At 41.3% G+C, this 15946-nt stretch overlaps 2 protein-coding genes across 2 annotated transcripts; both read left to right on the forward strand.

The window, feature by feature from the left end:
• The first annotated feature begins 653 nt into the window (after nucleotides 1–653).
• rundc1 (RUN domain containing 1) lies at nucleotides 654–9594 on the forward strand. Its single transcript, XM_082529382.1, has 6 exons — nucleotides 654–703; nucleotides 2741–3541; nucleotides 4871–5029; nucleotides 6175–6373; nucleotides 6464–6556; nucleotides 6717–9594. Exons 2-6 carry the CDS (start codon nucleotides 3146–3148, stop codon nucleotides 7577–7579), a joined length of 1710 nt encoding a protein of 569 aa, XP_082385508.1. The 5' UTR covers nucleotides 654–703; nucleotides 2741–3145; the 3' UTR covers nucleotides 7580–9594.
• Nucleotides 9595–11501: 1907 nt separating this feature from the next.
• On the forward strand, nucleotides 11502–15135 carry rpl27 (ribosomal protein L27). The gene is made up of 5 exons (XM_082531097.1): nucleotides 11502–11609; nucleotides 12100–12182; nucleotides 13056–13225; nucleotides 14623–14733; nucleotides 15050–15135. The coding sequence occupies exons 2-5, from the start codon at nucleotides 12102–12104 to the stop codon at nucleotides 15096–15098; spliced, it is 411 nt and encodes a 136-aa protein (XP_082387223.1). The 5' UTR covers nucleotides 11502–11609; nucleotides 12100–12101; the 3' UTR covers nucleotides 15099–15135.
• The last annotated feature ends 811 nt before the right edge of the window (nucleotides 15136–15946 follow it).

Here is a 15946-nt window from a genome sequence, read left to right on the forward strand (position 1 = left end):
GCAGTTTATGAATGCTGTTATATTTAGTTTTATATTTATTTTACAGTGCCAATGTCTGCTATAAATAACATTATAATATATATTTTGTTCTTTGGTATAAGTAGAAATAATTGTTCTCCTTTGTCACATTTCAAAAAGGCCATGCAAATGATAAAAAGAAAACAGGTGTTACAATAAGGAAGTCCACTACAATTTCACGTAAAAGATTACCTGGCCTGTTTTCCTTTATCCTTACTTCCGGCACAGAATTTCACTTTTTAGGCTGACGTCGTACTGCTGGAGATTTGACTTTTATTTTTTTTAATTTTTGAAACCGTGATTTCAGCTTTTATGTGGGCTCGTGCTGCCTCCTGTCTACCAGCAGTAAAAATTACAGCTTAAGTGGAAATCCAAACATCCGATTCTACGTTTCAAAATAATAGTCTAACCCGGAGAAGTAAGTTTCTTGATTAAATATCAAAACTGTTTTTTTAAAGAGCTAAAACAACAAATAAAAATAAAATATTTAAAAACAAATGATAAAAATACGACACTTAAATGAACTGTGAAATTATTTATTACATTAATCGAAAGCTTAAAGTTACATGTTCGCAGTAATGGTGTGTTTTATACATTGTATAAATATATAGAGGGACGTTAAAATGGGATTTGGCAGGTGGGGTAATTAATGAAAAGTAAGTCACAGAATTATTTCGTTTGTGAGGTCCAGAGGCGGAGCCAGACATTTGAAACACCCGGGGCTTAGCCCTGAAGGGTAGTATGCATGTGGATTTTTTTTTCTTTTTGGGGGGGAGGGGGGGGGGGGGGGTTAAAAATGACTGAAAGATTAATAGGCTCTGTTTTGAGTTTTGTTCAAAAAAGAATGACTTCATATAGGGAAAAAAAGATATCACATATACAGGACACCTTAAACTAGTTTTTTAATTAAGCAGCAAGGCAGAACAAGGTCAGGGCTGCATCAAGACACAGGGACTAAACCCCAATTCAACCAGACCCAGAACTGATCCGGAATTAAAACAGGACTACAAGAGTTCAAAATCAGGACTACTTAGGATTTAACCAAGACAGAACCAGAATCAGAACTAGATGATAGTAGCACTAAAAATCATCATAGACCTGCACTACACTTATTTTTTAATTCTACCAAAGTACACTATTTAGATTGAGAAAAGTTTATATAATTATTTAGCCTTGTTGTGCAAACAAGCCTGCAGAACTTAATAAATATAGAATTTGAAAAATAACAAACCTAAAAAGAAACACTAGGTACGAGATACATGAGGACCTATGATACGGTGATACTTTTGGTAAACAACCATTTGACTAACATGTGTGTCTCACCTGCTCTTGTTCATCTCTGTTCTGTCCTGTCTCCTCTCTCTCCCTCTCTGCTCCTCTCTCTCTCCCTCTTTGTGCTGACAATCATCAAATATACAGTTGAAACCAGATATTTACAAACTCTTCAGATAAAAACACAACACTTTTATAATTGTAACATCAAATCAGACTAAATGTTTATTTTTTTAGATTGATAAATATAAAAAACATATTTGTTAACTTTAAGAGTAAAGAGAGAAACTATCTGTATTTCTTAATTGCAAATGGCACCAAATTGTATTCAAACTGAGCCACACTTATGGAGCTCCACAATTCTTTTCCTGGTGTTTTGGTTGATATCTCTTAATTTTCCCATTTCAAAGAAACAGGCTCTGTGTTTTGCCTTATATGCATCCACAGCTGTTCCACCAGTTTACTCACATGGACTCTACTAACCTATCAGAAGCTTCTTCAGCTCAGAATGGAATCGTCTGGTTTTCTTATTAATTAACAAACTTAGTGTATATGTACTCTTAAATTTGATGAAAGTGATAAAAAATAGAAGCTCTGTCTCTCTTTATTCTGACATTTAACTAATTCAAAAGATATTTCAATATTTATCTAAAACAAAAGTTTACTCTAAATTGATGTTGTACAGAAAAAATTTTTATGTTTTCTCCCTAAAGTGTATGTAAATATCTGGTTACAAATGTGAATATCCTGCTGTGTACTGAAATCCCTCTTGTTTTGCATAGAAATATACTGAACAACATACAAAGCATAATATATAAAATAACATTTACCTGAGTTTTTTCTTTGAAAGAAGCCTCTAATGTCCATTCTTATATTTCAGTACATAACTGAAACCGATTTAGTCGGGGAGGGTAAGAACTGAAAATATGAAATAAACACACGTAAGATAAGACACTATTAAAAAAAAAAAAAAAAGCATTTGTTCGGCTTTTCATTTCGCCATTTGTTGATTCACTTGAAGAGCAAGTAACGTAATATTGGTCAAGTGATCAGTTTGATATCAATCTTTCGTGATTCACCGTCATTTGTACGGTATGAATGGTTTGCTTTGGTACCTGGTCAAACTTAAGCTCTCCTTAGTATGGCTGGCTCCGTTACTCCAACAGCGCACTCACAGGCACAAGAGCACCTGGCTGCAGCCCCGCCCCCTCGCTCAGTTGCTTAGTGCCTGAGCTCGGATCATACCAATATCAGGGGGGATTCACGCACAGTCGTAAATTCCCACTGTGTGCATTATGTGCTTCGAATATTGTGTGTACTTTTTGTTTTATACAGTTGTCAGCCAGGCATCTAACTATGAAAAAATTACACTCCAAAAGACCCCGGGCTTCTGACAAAACAACCCGGGCTTAAGCCCAGTAAGCCACCCCCACGCTCCGCCCCTGGTGAGGTCCAGTAGATTTTCCTTTGAGTGCAGAATGGGATCAGGTGATCTGCTCCTCCGGTACTCAGTGCAATTACATTCAAGATATAATTAAATGTTTCATTTCCAACGGGGTCCCTTTAGCTCTTTTAGCTCATCCTTTTATGCACGTATGCATTTCCGATATTAAGGTAAACGTTTATTTAAACTTTTATTTTGAAGACATGCGAGCCCAGTTTCCGGCAATTGACTCCGTTTACTTGACGTGCCTGCGTTTTGACGTGTGAATCATCCTTCCTCCTAAGATGGCGTTGCACCTGTTCTGTCTGTGTTGATTCTACTTGTTTTCGGCTCGGCATTAGAAAATAAACGATCTTCCAAGCGTCGACATTAAAGCGGACACGGTTCCGAAGCGAGGTCGGCTGTTCAAAGATGTCCACAGACGAGCTGTCAGCCTCGGATAGCGAGGCTGTGCTAGCCGGAGCAGGGGAGCGGTGGGCTCCGGTGGGCGCTGTGGCTAGCCCCGAGGATGAGAGCGGGAGCTGCGGCAGGGGCGCTCATTCGAGGCAGAGATGCTCGACGTCGGCCAGCGAGGAGGAAATGACCTCCCGGCTGAGGAGGCTCGAGGAGGAGCAGGACTTACTAAACTCCTCTCTCCTCGCACTCACCTCTCACTTCGCTCAGGTCCAGTTCAGACTGAAGCAGATCGTTCACGCACAGAGCGAGGAGAAGGAGAGGATGCTGGCAGACCTGGAGGAGTTCGCCTTCAGGGGATGCCCGCATGTGGTGGGCTGCAGGGCTCAGGACACCAAGCAGCTGGAGAACTCGGTGAGGACTCTGATTTTATACTTCCTCCAGACAGTGCGCAGACGAGAAGTGTCATAATTTTAAAATAAATATTTCCTTGTGTTGCTCTGTAATTGATTCCTATTATTACTCACATTCACTCCATATATTAGGATTGCTGTATATTATTGGTATTTTGTACCAAAAGGTTGAAAAGCTGTTTCTGTGTCAGCATTAAAATTGGATAAACATTGCATACCTGTACTAATTGGTTTCGTTTTCCAGCCTCCTCCTTTTCTGTCTTTTCTGATGGGTAAATGCTCATAGCGCTATTAAACTGCCCAACGTGCACACATTTACTCTCTAGCAGCCAGTTATTCTGATTAAAGTGTCTTTATTGCATCACAGGATTGCCTGCTGCGCCCACCTGTGTGTTCCTGCAGAACTCTTATCTCTCATGGAAAAAAAATGTCTCCTATTGTCTTTTGTCACAGGCGTGTGAGTCACAGCGGCGCAGGCTCAATAAAAATGCCTCGAGCAGATCTCAGTCTGTTTAATAAAGGCTTGTGTTTGCACAGGGAAATTGAAGCCACCTGCTTTGTTCCTTTTCTTCTTCTTCTTTTTAACCCCTCTTCGGCCACAGCCTTGTCCTCGTTAGCTGCTGTGTGTGTGACTATAGATTTTCCTCATGTGTTTGACCTAAAAGCCCTTTTTCTTTGTCTCCCCTGTTGCATGCTTTGCTTGCAGGGCGATCTGGTGAGTATGAAGCGATACCTGATGTCTCGTTGAGAGTTTGGTTTGTGTAAAAGTCCTGTTCAGTGTTTGTCAGACCTTGAAGTGGCCCAAATATTCTGTTTTTTTGTGTGTTTTCATCTTAACTGGAAAATGCTGGGAACAAAATTTCCGTTTGTTGATGCTGGCAAAGCGTCCACACTGGTGTCTGTTTGTTACATGGGGCGATCGTGGCTCAAGAGTTAGGAGTTCACCTTGTAATCGGAAGGTTGCCGGTTCGAGCCCCGGCTTGGACAGTCTCGGTCGTTGTGTCCTTGGGCAAGACACTTCACCCGTTGCCTACTGGTGGTGGTCAGAGGGCCCGGTGGCGCCAGTGTCCGGCAGCCTCGCCTCTGTCAGTGCGCCCCAGGGTGGCTGTGGCTACAATGTAGCTTGCCATCACCAGTGTGTGAATGTGTGTGTGAATGGGTGGATGACTGGATATGTAAAGCGCTTTGGGGTCCTTAGGGACTAGTAAAGTGCTATATAAATACAGGCCATTTACCATGTTACATGCTGTTTCAGTGTTGTGATGCTCACACTGTCAGCTCCTCCTGTCTGTAAAATCTAGAGTGACTGTTTGTGTTTTTCTCCTGTCAGAGTGAGAGGGAGAAGAGGGAACGTCTGGAAGCACAGAGGGAAAAACAGAAGGATCTCATTTTCCAGCTGAAGACGCAGCTGGATGATCTTGAGCGCTTTGCCTACCAGGAGGGAAGCTACGACTCACTGCCGCAGTCCGTCGTCATGGAGAGACAGAAGGTGGGTTTGTGTCAATGCAAACATCACAGCACTTAAATGCTGTTTACAGGTTTTCCTGACAGCCTTCAATCCCTGTTTCTCTTTTAATCTTTACAACCACCAAAGTGCAAATAAAAACTTCAGGCTCTTCCACCGTCTGAAGTGTCTTCGAGTACTTTCATAAACATTACATTATGCTGAGCAATATAATGTGATGTTTCTCTCATACCTATTAATACTTATTAAAAAGTACAGAGGTTATCCTGTAATCACAAAGCTGTACAAGTAGTTATATTTATATTTGAGTTATTTTTGTGCCATTTCTTTGTTAGCATATATGAAGGTTATATAACAGGAAATCAAAGTTGGTTTGATCTGGAAGGGTGAGGAACTTGAGACTAAAGCGAAAGATTTTGCTGTCAGGAAGATGGCTCTTTTATCTAGGGGAGATCACTGTTAGATAACCTGCTCGAGATCACATTATGTTCAGAAGGGTTTTTTTTTAAATAAGGGTTTTTTTTAAAGTACAACATTTCCACAGATTAATTCGCGACTATAAGCTCTAAGAGCAAAAGAGTTTCTCAGCTGAGCCAATCCATTATTCATTAGACTTTTGAACTGTGTGTTAGTGATGCCACTGAATGAAGCCATGCAAACATGAGAAAGTCGAAGTGATCTCCATGATGTCATCGGCCAAATTTGGAGCGATTGTGGCTCAAGAGTTGGGAGTTCGCTGGAAGGTTGCCAGTTCGAGCCCTGGCTTAGACAGTCTCAGTCGTTGTGTCCTTGGGCAAGACACTTCACCCGTTGCCTACTGGTGGTGGTCAGAGGGCCCGGTGGCGCCAGTGTCCGGGAGCCTCGCCTCTGTCAGTGCGCCCCAGGGTGGCTGTGGCTACAATGTAGCTGCCATCACCAGTGTGTGAATGGGTGGATGACTGGATGTGTAAAGCGCTTTGGGGTCCTTAGGGACTAGTAATGCGCTATACAAATACAGGCCATTTATCTGTTGAGTGTGCAAATAAGCAACTTTCAACAGCAACATATTTAAACAGCCATCAAGTTTAAATTTAAGAATGCCCTTAACATTCAAAAGCTTCTACTCCCTCTTGGAGGCAGTGACAATACGCAAAAGGCGTTTAAGCTTCAGCCTGTCTTGTGCTTTCCAGGTCATCATTGACGAGTTGATCAAAAAGTTGGATGTAAACCTGAACGAGGACATCGGGAACTTGTCACCTGAGGAGCTGAGGCAGAGAGTGGACGCTGCCATCGCTCAGATAGTGAACCCAGCCAGAGTCAAAGAGCAGCTGGTGGAGCAGCTCAAAACGCAAATCAGGGATCTGGAGATGTTCATCAACTTCATCCAGGGTACACAGCCTTCTGAGCCGTGGTTTTACTAGCAATGAGATTCATTTTTAATTTCATTCACATGATAACTTTGACATTTTCTTCCACAAGATGAGGTGGGGAACCCTCTTTTGTCAGATGGACGCAGCCAGCAGCCACGCGCAGCAGGGACCAATACCAGATCTCCAGGAGCAAAGAAGAAAGGTCAGACACTCTGTGTGTTTGTTGTATACAGAGATTTCTTAACTGTAGCTTTGATAACACAGGGTACAGTTTTTTTTTGCTTTGTAGCGTTTGTAAAATAAAGTCTTTAAAATGTGTGCGTTCCTAATATGCGTTTTTCTTGTGGTTCTTCCTGCTGCAGTGGACCCAGAGCAGGCCCAGAAGATGCGAGAGACCGGCCTGCAGCTGATCCAGAAGGCCCTGGCCGTGCTGCAAATCTTCGCTGCCAGCCAATTTGGCTGCGCGACCGGACACGTCCCCCAGAGCATGTGGCCTCAGGATCTGTGCGGGCAGGACTACGGACCCCTGCTGCAGCGTCTGGAGGCAGCTGTGGAGAAGGTGCGAGTTCTGGGATCGCATAGGCACCCATCTGTCGAACACGTGGTCAATTACACCAGCAGCTCCACACTGGGGGCCCGAGACGAGCTGACGACGTCTGTGAGGAAGGAGCTGGCCATTGCTCTGAAAGACTTGTTGGCTCACGGCCTCTTTTCACCCTCTCAGACCATGAGCGTAGTGCTGGCACCCATCTCCTGCCTTCTGCCTTACAGACCGGTCTCACAAACCATGCACCCATGGGAACTCTTTGTGAAGTACTACCACTCCAAAAACGGGAAGGCCTTCGTAGAGTCACCGGCCCGCCAGCTCTCTCAGTCCTTCGGCCTGCACGTTGGTAGCGGTCCGGTAACCGTCACGCCTAAGCAGTCTCTGCTGTGGGCCGTTCACACTGTGCTGAAGGAGCATGGACGTTACAAGCGAGGACCGGACTCGGAGTTCAAAGCTCTGGTGTGCATGGCTCTGAATGAGCAGCGGCTCGTATCGTGGCTCAACCTGCTGTGCAAGTCGGGCACTCTGATACACCCGCACTATCACTCCTGGAGTTACATGGCGCAGACCGGCTTCGAAGGAGCCCTGCGCATCCTGGGTCGCATCAGCCACCTCAGGTTCAACCTCCCTGTGGATCTGGCTGTTCGGCAGCTGAAGAACATTAAAGATGCTTTCTGAGGATGAGAGTGTTTGTTTTATCAGCTGAACTAAACTGCTCTTACCAAACATTCAGGACCAAAAGCATGACTTTGCTTTAAGTATGTAGCCTTTTAAAGGTTATCTAAGCAGCAACCCTTCTAAAGTTAAGTGCAAGTATGTGATGTCTACACTACATGCATGGGTGATAATGTCGTGTTAGTCTGCATTCCTGCTATATTAAAATATCAAAGACTCAGCTGCTTGTACTGTAAAAATGCCTTATTGTGGAGATGGAGATTACCTCATCTTTAGCCTTCCTGACCTTAGCGACCTGTGCTGCTCATCATACTGTATCATTCCCCTGTCGTACCTGTTAGTGGCCTGAGCTATGCAGCAAACATTGTGTGAGAGTTTTACAGTAATCGCTACTGTAATTTCCAGTCTGACAATCCAGGAAGCAAATGAACGAGCGGGAAGTTTGCTCTACCGTGGCCTCTCCATGGTAAACAAGAGCTGTCACGGGTGCTTGTTCTCAGTGAAAAGTGCAGTGGCTTCTGTTTGCGAATGAATAATTCAGCTGGTAAATCATGTGTAGCAAACTGGCTAAACGGCAGCACTTAGGTCAGCCCGTAAAGGAAAACGTGCGATATGGTTTCCTCTGCTGAGGAAAACCCAGATGTGGGTGGTGTTATGTAAGAAATATGCAGCTGTAGCAGATGAAGCTGGTGTCACTTCTGGTGTTTCAGGTTTGAAAAAGCATTTTGACCCTGTATAAACTGCTGCTTTCCTCCTCCTTTCAGGTGTAGTTCAATCCAGCTCATATGGATGAGAATATCCCAAAACTGACATAATTGTAGGATGTAAACTTTTGTTTTGTTTTTTTTTCCATCATCCTGAGACCAGCTCAGTTGCGCGTCCTATATAACTGAATGTATAAACCGTAGATGCTATTAAGTCAGAGTTCACCCCAAAATTGAGTTTCTATATGCTATCGTTTGGCTGTTAGTGCTGCTTGTTATGATTTGAAGCCAAAACATCGTGAGATTCATTGGGAATTCCCCCACCCTGTGACCCTGTGACATGCTAGCTTCAAGAGGAGGGCCAGACTGCACAGTTCCTGAACCCACCTCCTGCCTGGTAGTTGGCACCGACGGTACAAAAGATGGACGTAGCCACGGTGACCCGTTGGTTTGTGCAGTGTTGTCATAAAGCCTCGAGCACCATCTTCATCTCTGTCTTTTGGAACTGGGAATTGACTGTCAATCACAGGTTAAATGCATTACCGCCACCTTCTGGCGTTTTGCTGATTAAAGATATTTTACCAAGAATTTTTGGTAAGAACTAGTTTAGTGGAAGGAAAAAGGTTCCTACACAAAGGATAACTAGTAGGGAAGGTCATGATCTTCAAACATTTGAATAGCAATTCATATATATTGTAAAAATCCATTTATGGGACCAACTGTGTCATTTAGTTTCTATTCAACATAAGCAGATATTTCTACAGCTGAGCAGGGATCTCTCTTAAACCGCTGCAAACCAAAACCATTTAGAAGGACAAATCGCACTAAACACCAGAGGACTGTTGTGTAAATTTGATTTTGGGGTGAACTGCACCTGCAAACTGAGTGTAGTTTAAGTCTTGTTTTCGGGACTAAAGCTTCAGTGTTCCTGTGACCACAAGTATGTATCAAACCTCTGAGTTTGTTTCCTGCACGAGACCATGTGTGCACCATGTGTTACGTGAATAGCAAAGTGTGTTTGGGATAGGTTTGTTATGGTTTTCTCATTCTTTCCCCTGTTTTTGCTTTTTGTTCAGCTGTTGTGTTATTTATGTATTGACACATTTATTTATTCAATAGCTTAGCTCAACAGTTAAAGGGTTAAAGTAGCAGCTGTACTGTAACTGTAGCAGTTCAGTCTGGTAACAGTAGAAACACTGGGTCATCTGTTTATGTTTTATTATATATTGGGATATGAACGATGTTTATCTTTTAGTTTTTAATCTTATTTAATGGAACCTGGTCTGTAAATGAATTAAATGTAATAAATGAACTGCTGAGCTTCTCACAAGGCTTTATCTCTTCTGTTACTAAAAGCCTAATGGTAATGCCTGTTGGGAGATGGCTTAATCTGGGTTATTTATTTATAGCTACAGTCTATAGATTAGACTCTGATGCCAATGTTTTGAAGAGAGACTGGCTATGAGAATGCATCCAATCTTTATGTCCTGCTGTGCACAACAGATTGAGCAGACTGGGTTGCAGCTGTCTGAAAACAGCTCATCCAAATGAGAGTGACTGAAGAAGAGGAAAAAGTAAGCCGAATAAAAACAGTTTCAGTTTCAAGCCACCAGAGTGCGTAAATTTAAGACTTGGTAAAATGTGATCGTGAATGCATTAATATGAATGACAGGTATTCAAAGACCGGAGGGAGCAGTCAGTCTAGTGGACACTGTGATAGCAGGATAACTTTAAGCCAAATGACTGCACTCACACAGGTACCCATCAGCAATGCAGAGCAGTGGATTGGTTGAACAGTTGAGTTAGGTTTCTGATTCACTGAATTAACAGATTTTACTGAAATTTCTTTAGGAATTTCGAGATAAATTAAATCAGATCTACAGCTTCATGTGTCTGTGCAGTTAATGGTACAGTTTCCCTTCAAACTCCTACAATAAACCACCATGAATGCATTCAGTTCTGCCTACTGATTGATGATTTCTTCACCAGTAAGTGAAACTGCATCCAAACTTTGCATCCACTCGGCTTGGGGATCATATACAGTGAGTGTGGAGGTATTGTGCCCCTTCCCCCTGTCCTCCTCATATGTGGCTTCCTGTTTCAGTGTGCGTGCTTTGCCTCTCTGCTCCTGTTTTTTTTCCCACACAATGTTCAAACAATGTGACATTTCAAGCACCTGTCACGGGAAAAAGAAAACACAAATATTTTAGAAAACTATCAAAAACTTTAAAACTGATGTTCTTGTTTATGAGGAAAATAGACTAATTTTATGTTTTTATACACAAATTTGAACCAAGTATGAATGGAAGAGGATTAGGGCCAGTGGGAAAAAAGTGGGCACGTCTTTTTTTTTCTTTTCCAGAATTCTGAGAAAAAAGTCAAAAAAATTCTTGCTATTTCCTCCTTTTTTGTAAAGCAGTAAATTTCAAAATTCATGGATAACAACAATAATTGTAATGCACATTTTACCCCTCTGTCTTATGGGAAGGATCTATAGTTTCTCATACTCAGTCCCAGCAGCAAATCAAGGGTGATGCATAACCTAAGATTGTCTGCCCCGAGAGTTCAGTGACTTTACAAGGCAGTATGATGAAGTTTTTAGAACATGGTTGCTTTCATCTTTATTAGATAAGAAAGAAAACAAAATAGTTCTCTTCATAAAAGGAGAGAAGTAAACACCAAATAATAACCATGCATGTGATCTGTGTTGCTTGCAATTGGAATAAGTACAAATCTGTATTTGTACATAAATTGCTATGGGTGGATAGATTTAATAGCTCAGCAATGTCTTGGGTCCACCAGACCCGCCAACAATATCTGAGTAACAAACATTTGAACACCACACAAGGTTTAATGGAGTAAAGCATGTGGATGACTGTCGGGGGACTGAATGCTGCTGTAGATGGTGCAAATAATAAAATAATAATAAATCTACCTGATTTTTCTTGTTACCCTAATTACACTAATTTTTTTTATTTAGATTTCATAACTGAGTCTCTATGCCACCGACTGAAACATTTCTGTGTCCCACGTCTTTTTTTTACTCTGAAATAACTTTGTTCAATACCGTGAAAATCTAAAGAAAGGTAATAATCTACCTCTGGTGTCTTTTTTCTTTAGGTTCCTATTTTTAAAAAGAAGTGCTAAAATAATAACTTTTATTTAATGATCGAGTTCTGGTGAATTTTTTGTTTAATAAAAATTAATAAACAAAAAAAACATTCGCTTGCTGATACTTACGGATGTGACGTAGGCAGACCGATGGGTCAAAGTTCAGCTAAACCTTGTGGACTTCCTTTCCTGTTAGCGGTGGCCGTAGAACAGCATCAGTGAGTGCGATTTCCCTTCAAACAATCTTCATCCATCGCTCCAAATGCGCCTAATTTTATCATTTTTTTCATGATACATAGACGGCACCGACTCTGTTAGTTCAGATGTGGCCGTTAGTTTGTAGATTTTGTTTGCTAAAGAAAGAAAATGAGCAGATTTCTCGCAGCGCTTCGTCCCCAGCTGTGCTCTTTTCAACATGGCAGCTTCCTTGATGTGTAGACGCTCAGAGTCCCATTGAACCGACTGTTTATGTGTGTAGGCATCTTATTGAGCTGTATTCGTTTTGCTATAAGTAAAGGGGCTTATGCGGTGCACTTAATGTGTCCGAGCAAAATAATTAAAATGAAAACTGCTTGAAAGCTGTTAGCCTAGCTGAAAGCTAATGCTAATGTAGCATTAACGAGAGGCCGACTTGGAGACGTGTTGGCGGATTGACGGGTTTGATATGATATTGACACTGAGTTCAAATGTGCCCTCTCTTTCTGGCAGAAATGGGCAAGTTCATGAAGCCTGGGAAGGTGGTGATGGTCCTAGCTGGACGCTACGCTGGGCGCAAAGCTGTCATCGTCAAGGTAAGACCGAAGAGCTTCTGGGAGTTTGCTGATTGTATGGCACATGTGCCTGAATATGTACACACCAAGCTCTTACCAGAGTTGTCCATCTGAAAGCCAATTTGCCATTTGTCTGCATGTTGAATTTCCAAGAATACAGTATTCAGGCCATGCGATGAGGGATGGAAAATAAGTCCTATTACAGTCCGTGTATTATGTGTTTCCCATGTGTTTCAGTAAGACAGCCTACAAACGTTTTGTTATAACTACAGTTGGGCTTTGTGCTCAGAGCTCGTCACTTCATGTATATATATTGGATGTAAAACTAGAAAGTGGTGAGTAAATATCTCTGTGGGTGCTGGGGAGCATGTTGCCTGTGGAGCACAGCTCAAGCTCCTTGCTTAAACTGACTTTGCTTTAGTAGTGTTTGGATTTGTACACACATGTGTGTGCTGTGTGGAAGGAGGCATCTCTTTTTCAGAAGATATTCTAAGATGGTCAAGTTGGCGTAAGTCCATAGTTAAGGTAGCTGAATGATAATTGGAATGCTACGACATACCTGACCAGCTGGAAGGGAAAACATGAGATGGGAAGAAACTGAGTTTACATAATTTCCTTTGGGATTAAAAAAGTATACTGACTCTGATAACAATACCAGATGGTGTCATTCCCTCAGGTGGAAAGAAAAATAAAATAAAAGGCTGGGTAACTCACCAGAACTGCTCTAACTGGCTTTACTTGGGTGGGCAGCACATTAAAGGAAAACTGATACGTGGGGAAACACTGATACATTTCTTTGCCTTCAAATACATACTGCAGTGGTAATTCAGCTTTTCGTCTTGTAAGTGTTTCGTGTCTCTGATGTCACATCCTCCTGCTAATGTCTGCCTGCAGAACATTGATGATGGCACCGCTGACCGCCCCTACAGCCACGCTCTGGTCGCCGGCATCGACCGCTATCCCCGTAAGGTGACCACATCCATGGGCAAGAAGAAGATCGCCAAAAGGTCCAAGATCAAGGCCTTCGTTAAGGTGTTCAACTACAACCACCTCATGCCCACCAGGTCAGTGTCTCATCTACATTGACATAATTAGGTTTTCCTGTAAAGAAAATAAAGTGGTGGTGACAGATGAAGTCTTTTGGAATGTCTTATAAAAAGTGTCCAACAGCTGTAACATGATTGGATACCATATTATTAATGCTAAATCAAGAAAGGCTGTCATTTTTAAAAACATCTGGTTGATTAAATGTTTTGAGTTTAATTGAGGAGGCTGGTTATTCTTTTTTCAAAAATCCAATCAAATCTATGGGCTGAAATCTGACATGGTGTTCTTCCCATTATTATTTATGTGTCTGTGAAGACATTTACAGATAATCAATGATAATCAATATTGTGAAACTTGTGTAATGACAGTTTCTGTGAGTCTCATATTCATAAATCCACCCATCAAACTCGGTGAGGTGCAAATAAATACAGTGCGTGTCTGAATCTGAACTGTGCATTCATTAGAAGTTTAAATATTATATTGCTTGCAGTTATTTAAGCAGAGAGTTGGAATGTGTGGCGTCTTCAGATCAAAGTTTTATTACTGGAGATGTTTTTGTTGCTTTTTGTCCTTTCCAGCTGTTAACAGCTGTTCTTTGCTTCTTCTGCTTTTGGATCCACTTGTTTTAAACGACCAACATGCTTGACTTGCCTTATGCGTTTGATCTGAATAATTGTTACTACTTCAGGGTGAACGAGCCACTTAAGCAAAAAGTACTCTGTTTTTTTAGGACGGCTGTTTTGCTCCGTAAAATGACTGATCCCTTTAAGTACATAAATAGGTCTGTTAAACGCTGCTGTCACTTTATCTGAACAGATGCTCTTCAGACATCTTTGGTGCTCAAAACCTATAAAAACTATAAAACTTTATCTTGATGACGAAAAGAGATTTTGCTTAATTTTTTATTTATTTCTTAACTGGCGCCTGGTTTTCAGAACGTGGGCCAGTTATAGTTTTGTTCCAGTGATTTTCATTTTTAGACTGAGGTATAAAAAGGTCTGACAGTCATCCTGCTGATGCTCTGATGCAGGAATATGTGATGTTCAGCTGTTGATCGAAGATGTGATCAAATTGTAATTTGTAGAAGAATGTTGAACAAGAGGAGTCATTTTTATCAAACAGCAGTTAGTTGCTGGTTGACATCAGTGGCTTTTCACCCACACAGGCTGCCTTAAGTGCTTGATGTGTCTGATTCAGTGTAACGTTGAACAAAGTTGATGCAACGCTGAGGGAGAACGTCGACTTGAACATTGAGCAGGTTTATGATCCATTTGTAATTTATGAATCTGGAAGCTAGTAAAGCGATACTGATTGTTCATATCGTACAGGTATGAAGGTGCTCAGCAGAGCGAGCTGCAGTCAGCCATTGGTGTCAATTTAAAAAAAAGTCTTTAACATGTTTTTACTCCTTCAGATACTCTGTGGATATTCCTCTGGACAAAACTGTTGTGAACAAGGATGTCTTCAGGGATCCAGCTCTCAAACGCAAAGCCAGGCGGGAGGCCAAGGTCAAGTTTGAGGAGAGGTGAGTCTCCCTGATTTCCTTTTGATTTAACATCAGAGGATTTATGTCTCAATTTTAATAAAGTACATCAGGGTTACATCTTTCATGATTTCAAAATGAGTATGTTTTGTAAAGTAGAGTTAAGTGGACAAAAAGTCCGGCGGCAGCACAATCATGGGAAAAAAGATCCCATTATGATCAAAATAAACCCGTTCTTTGATACATTTTGTAATTTCCTCTTAGCAAGCAGTTGGTGTGTGCACGTCCAGATTGTAATCAGTGATGTTTGTTCTGTTTGATCAGAGAAAATGACTTCACCTCCTGTTTGTTGTTTCAGGTACAAGACGGGCAAGAACAAGTGGTTCTTCCAGAAGCTCAGATTCTAAATTCACTCGGTTTCACAAATAAATGTTTAAAAACTGATTTTCACTCTTGACTCATCGTGTTTGTGTGGGGTGGGGTGTGTTTTCTCATACTGAAAATTCATGAAATATTCTTAAGGATTCCATCTGGAAAACTGTGGAAATAGACTTGTAATATTCACCAGCTGCTGAAAAAGTAATCGGAGTTACTCTTGGTTACGAGGACTTAGTCGCACCAAATTACCCTGTAACGTAGTGCAGATGTCTGACCTTGGCACAAAGTCATCACTCACCTTTTTTCAATCTTTGAAACAGGTTGTATGATATCTTACTGCCTGCTTTCAACAGTGGTTGGAACTAAACGGCACCAATAATGTGAACTTTACAAGACTGATACTGGAATCAGACACGAGTTCACATTTTCTGCTGAAAGAAATCATTCACTGCTGCTTCTGTGTGAATTTGATCAGCTGGAACAGCTAAATACAAACTTAAAGGTTGAACAAAATGTAAGCCTGACTAATTATTCAATGAACATTTTAGCATGAAAGATTCTCGGGAACTTTCAGAGGCGTATGGCTCGAATACTTGAACATTCAATGAGGGTGTATGAATGTGGCAGTGAGATGTGGTTGCATTTTCATTTTTAATTTTTTTTAAAGCATCTGAATTAAAGGCAGACTGCAATGATAGAAAATCTTCATTTAGCTGTTGGTACGTTGTATTGTGATCAGAGCTCATCAGACAATTTGTATAGTGTTTAGCAGTTTCAGGCAAATTTTGATTTTAAGAAACTTGACTGCACATGAGAAATCTTAAATATTGAATATTTGTTCAACATTTTAATATTGAAGTAATTGATCACTGGTTAC

Source organism: Aulonocara stuartgranti, assembly GCF_965226115.1.
Source record: "Aulonocara stuartgranti genome assembly, chromosome: 4".
Classification (NCBI taxonomy): Eukaryota; Metazoa; Chordata; class Actinopteri; order Cichliformes; family Cichlidae; genus Aulonocara; species Aulonocara stuartgranti.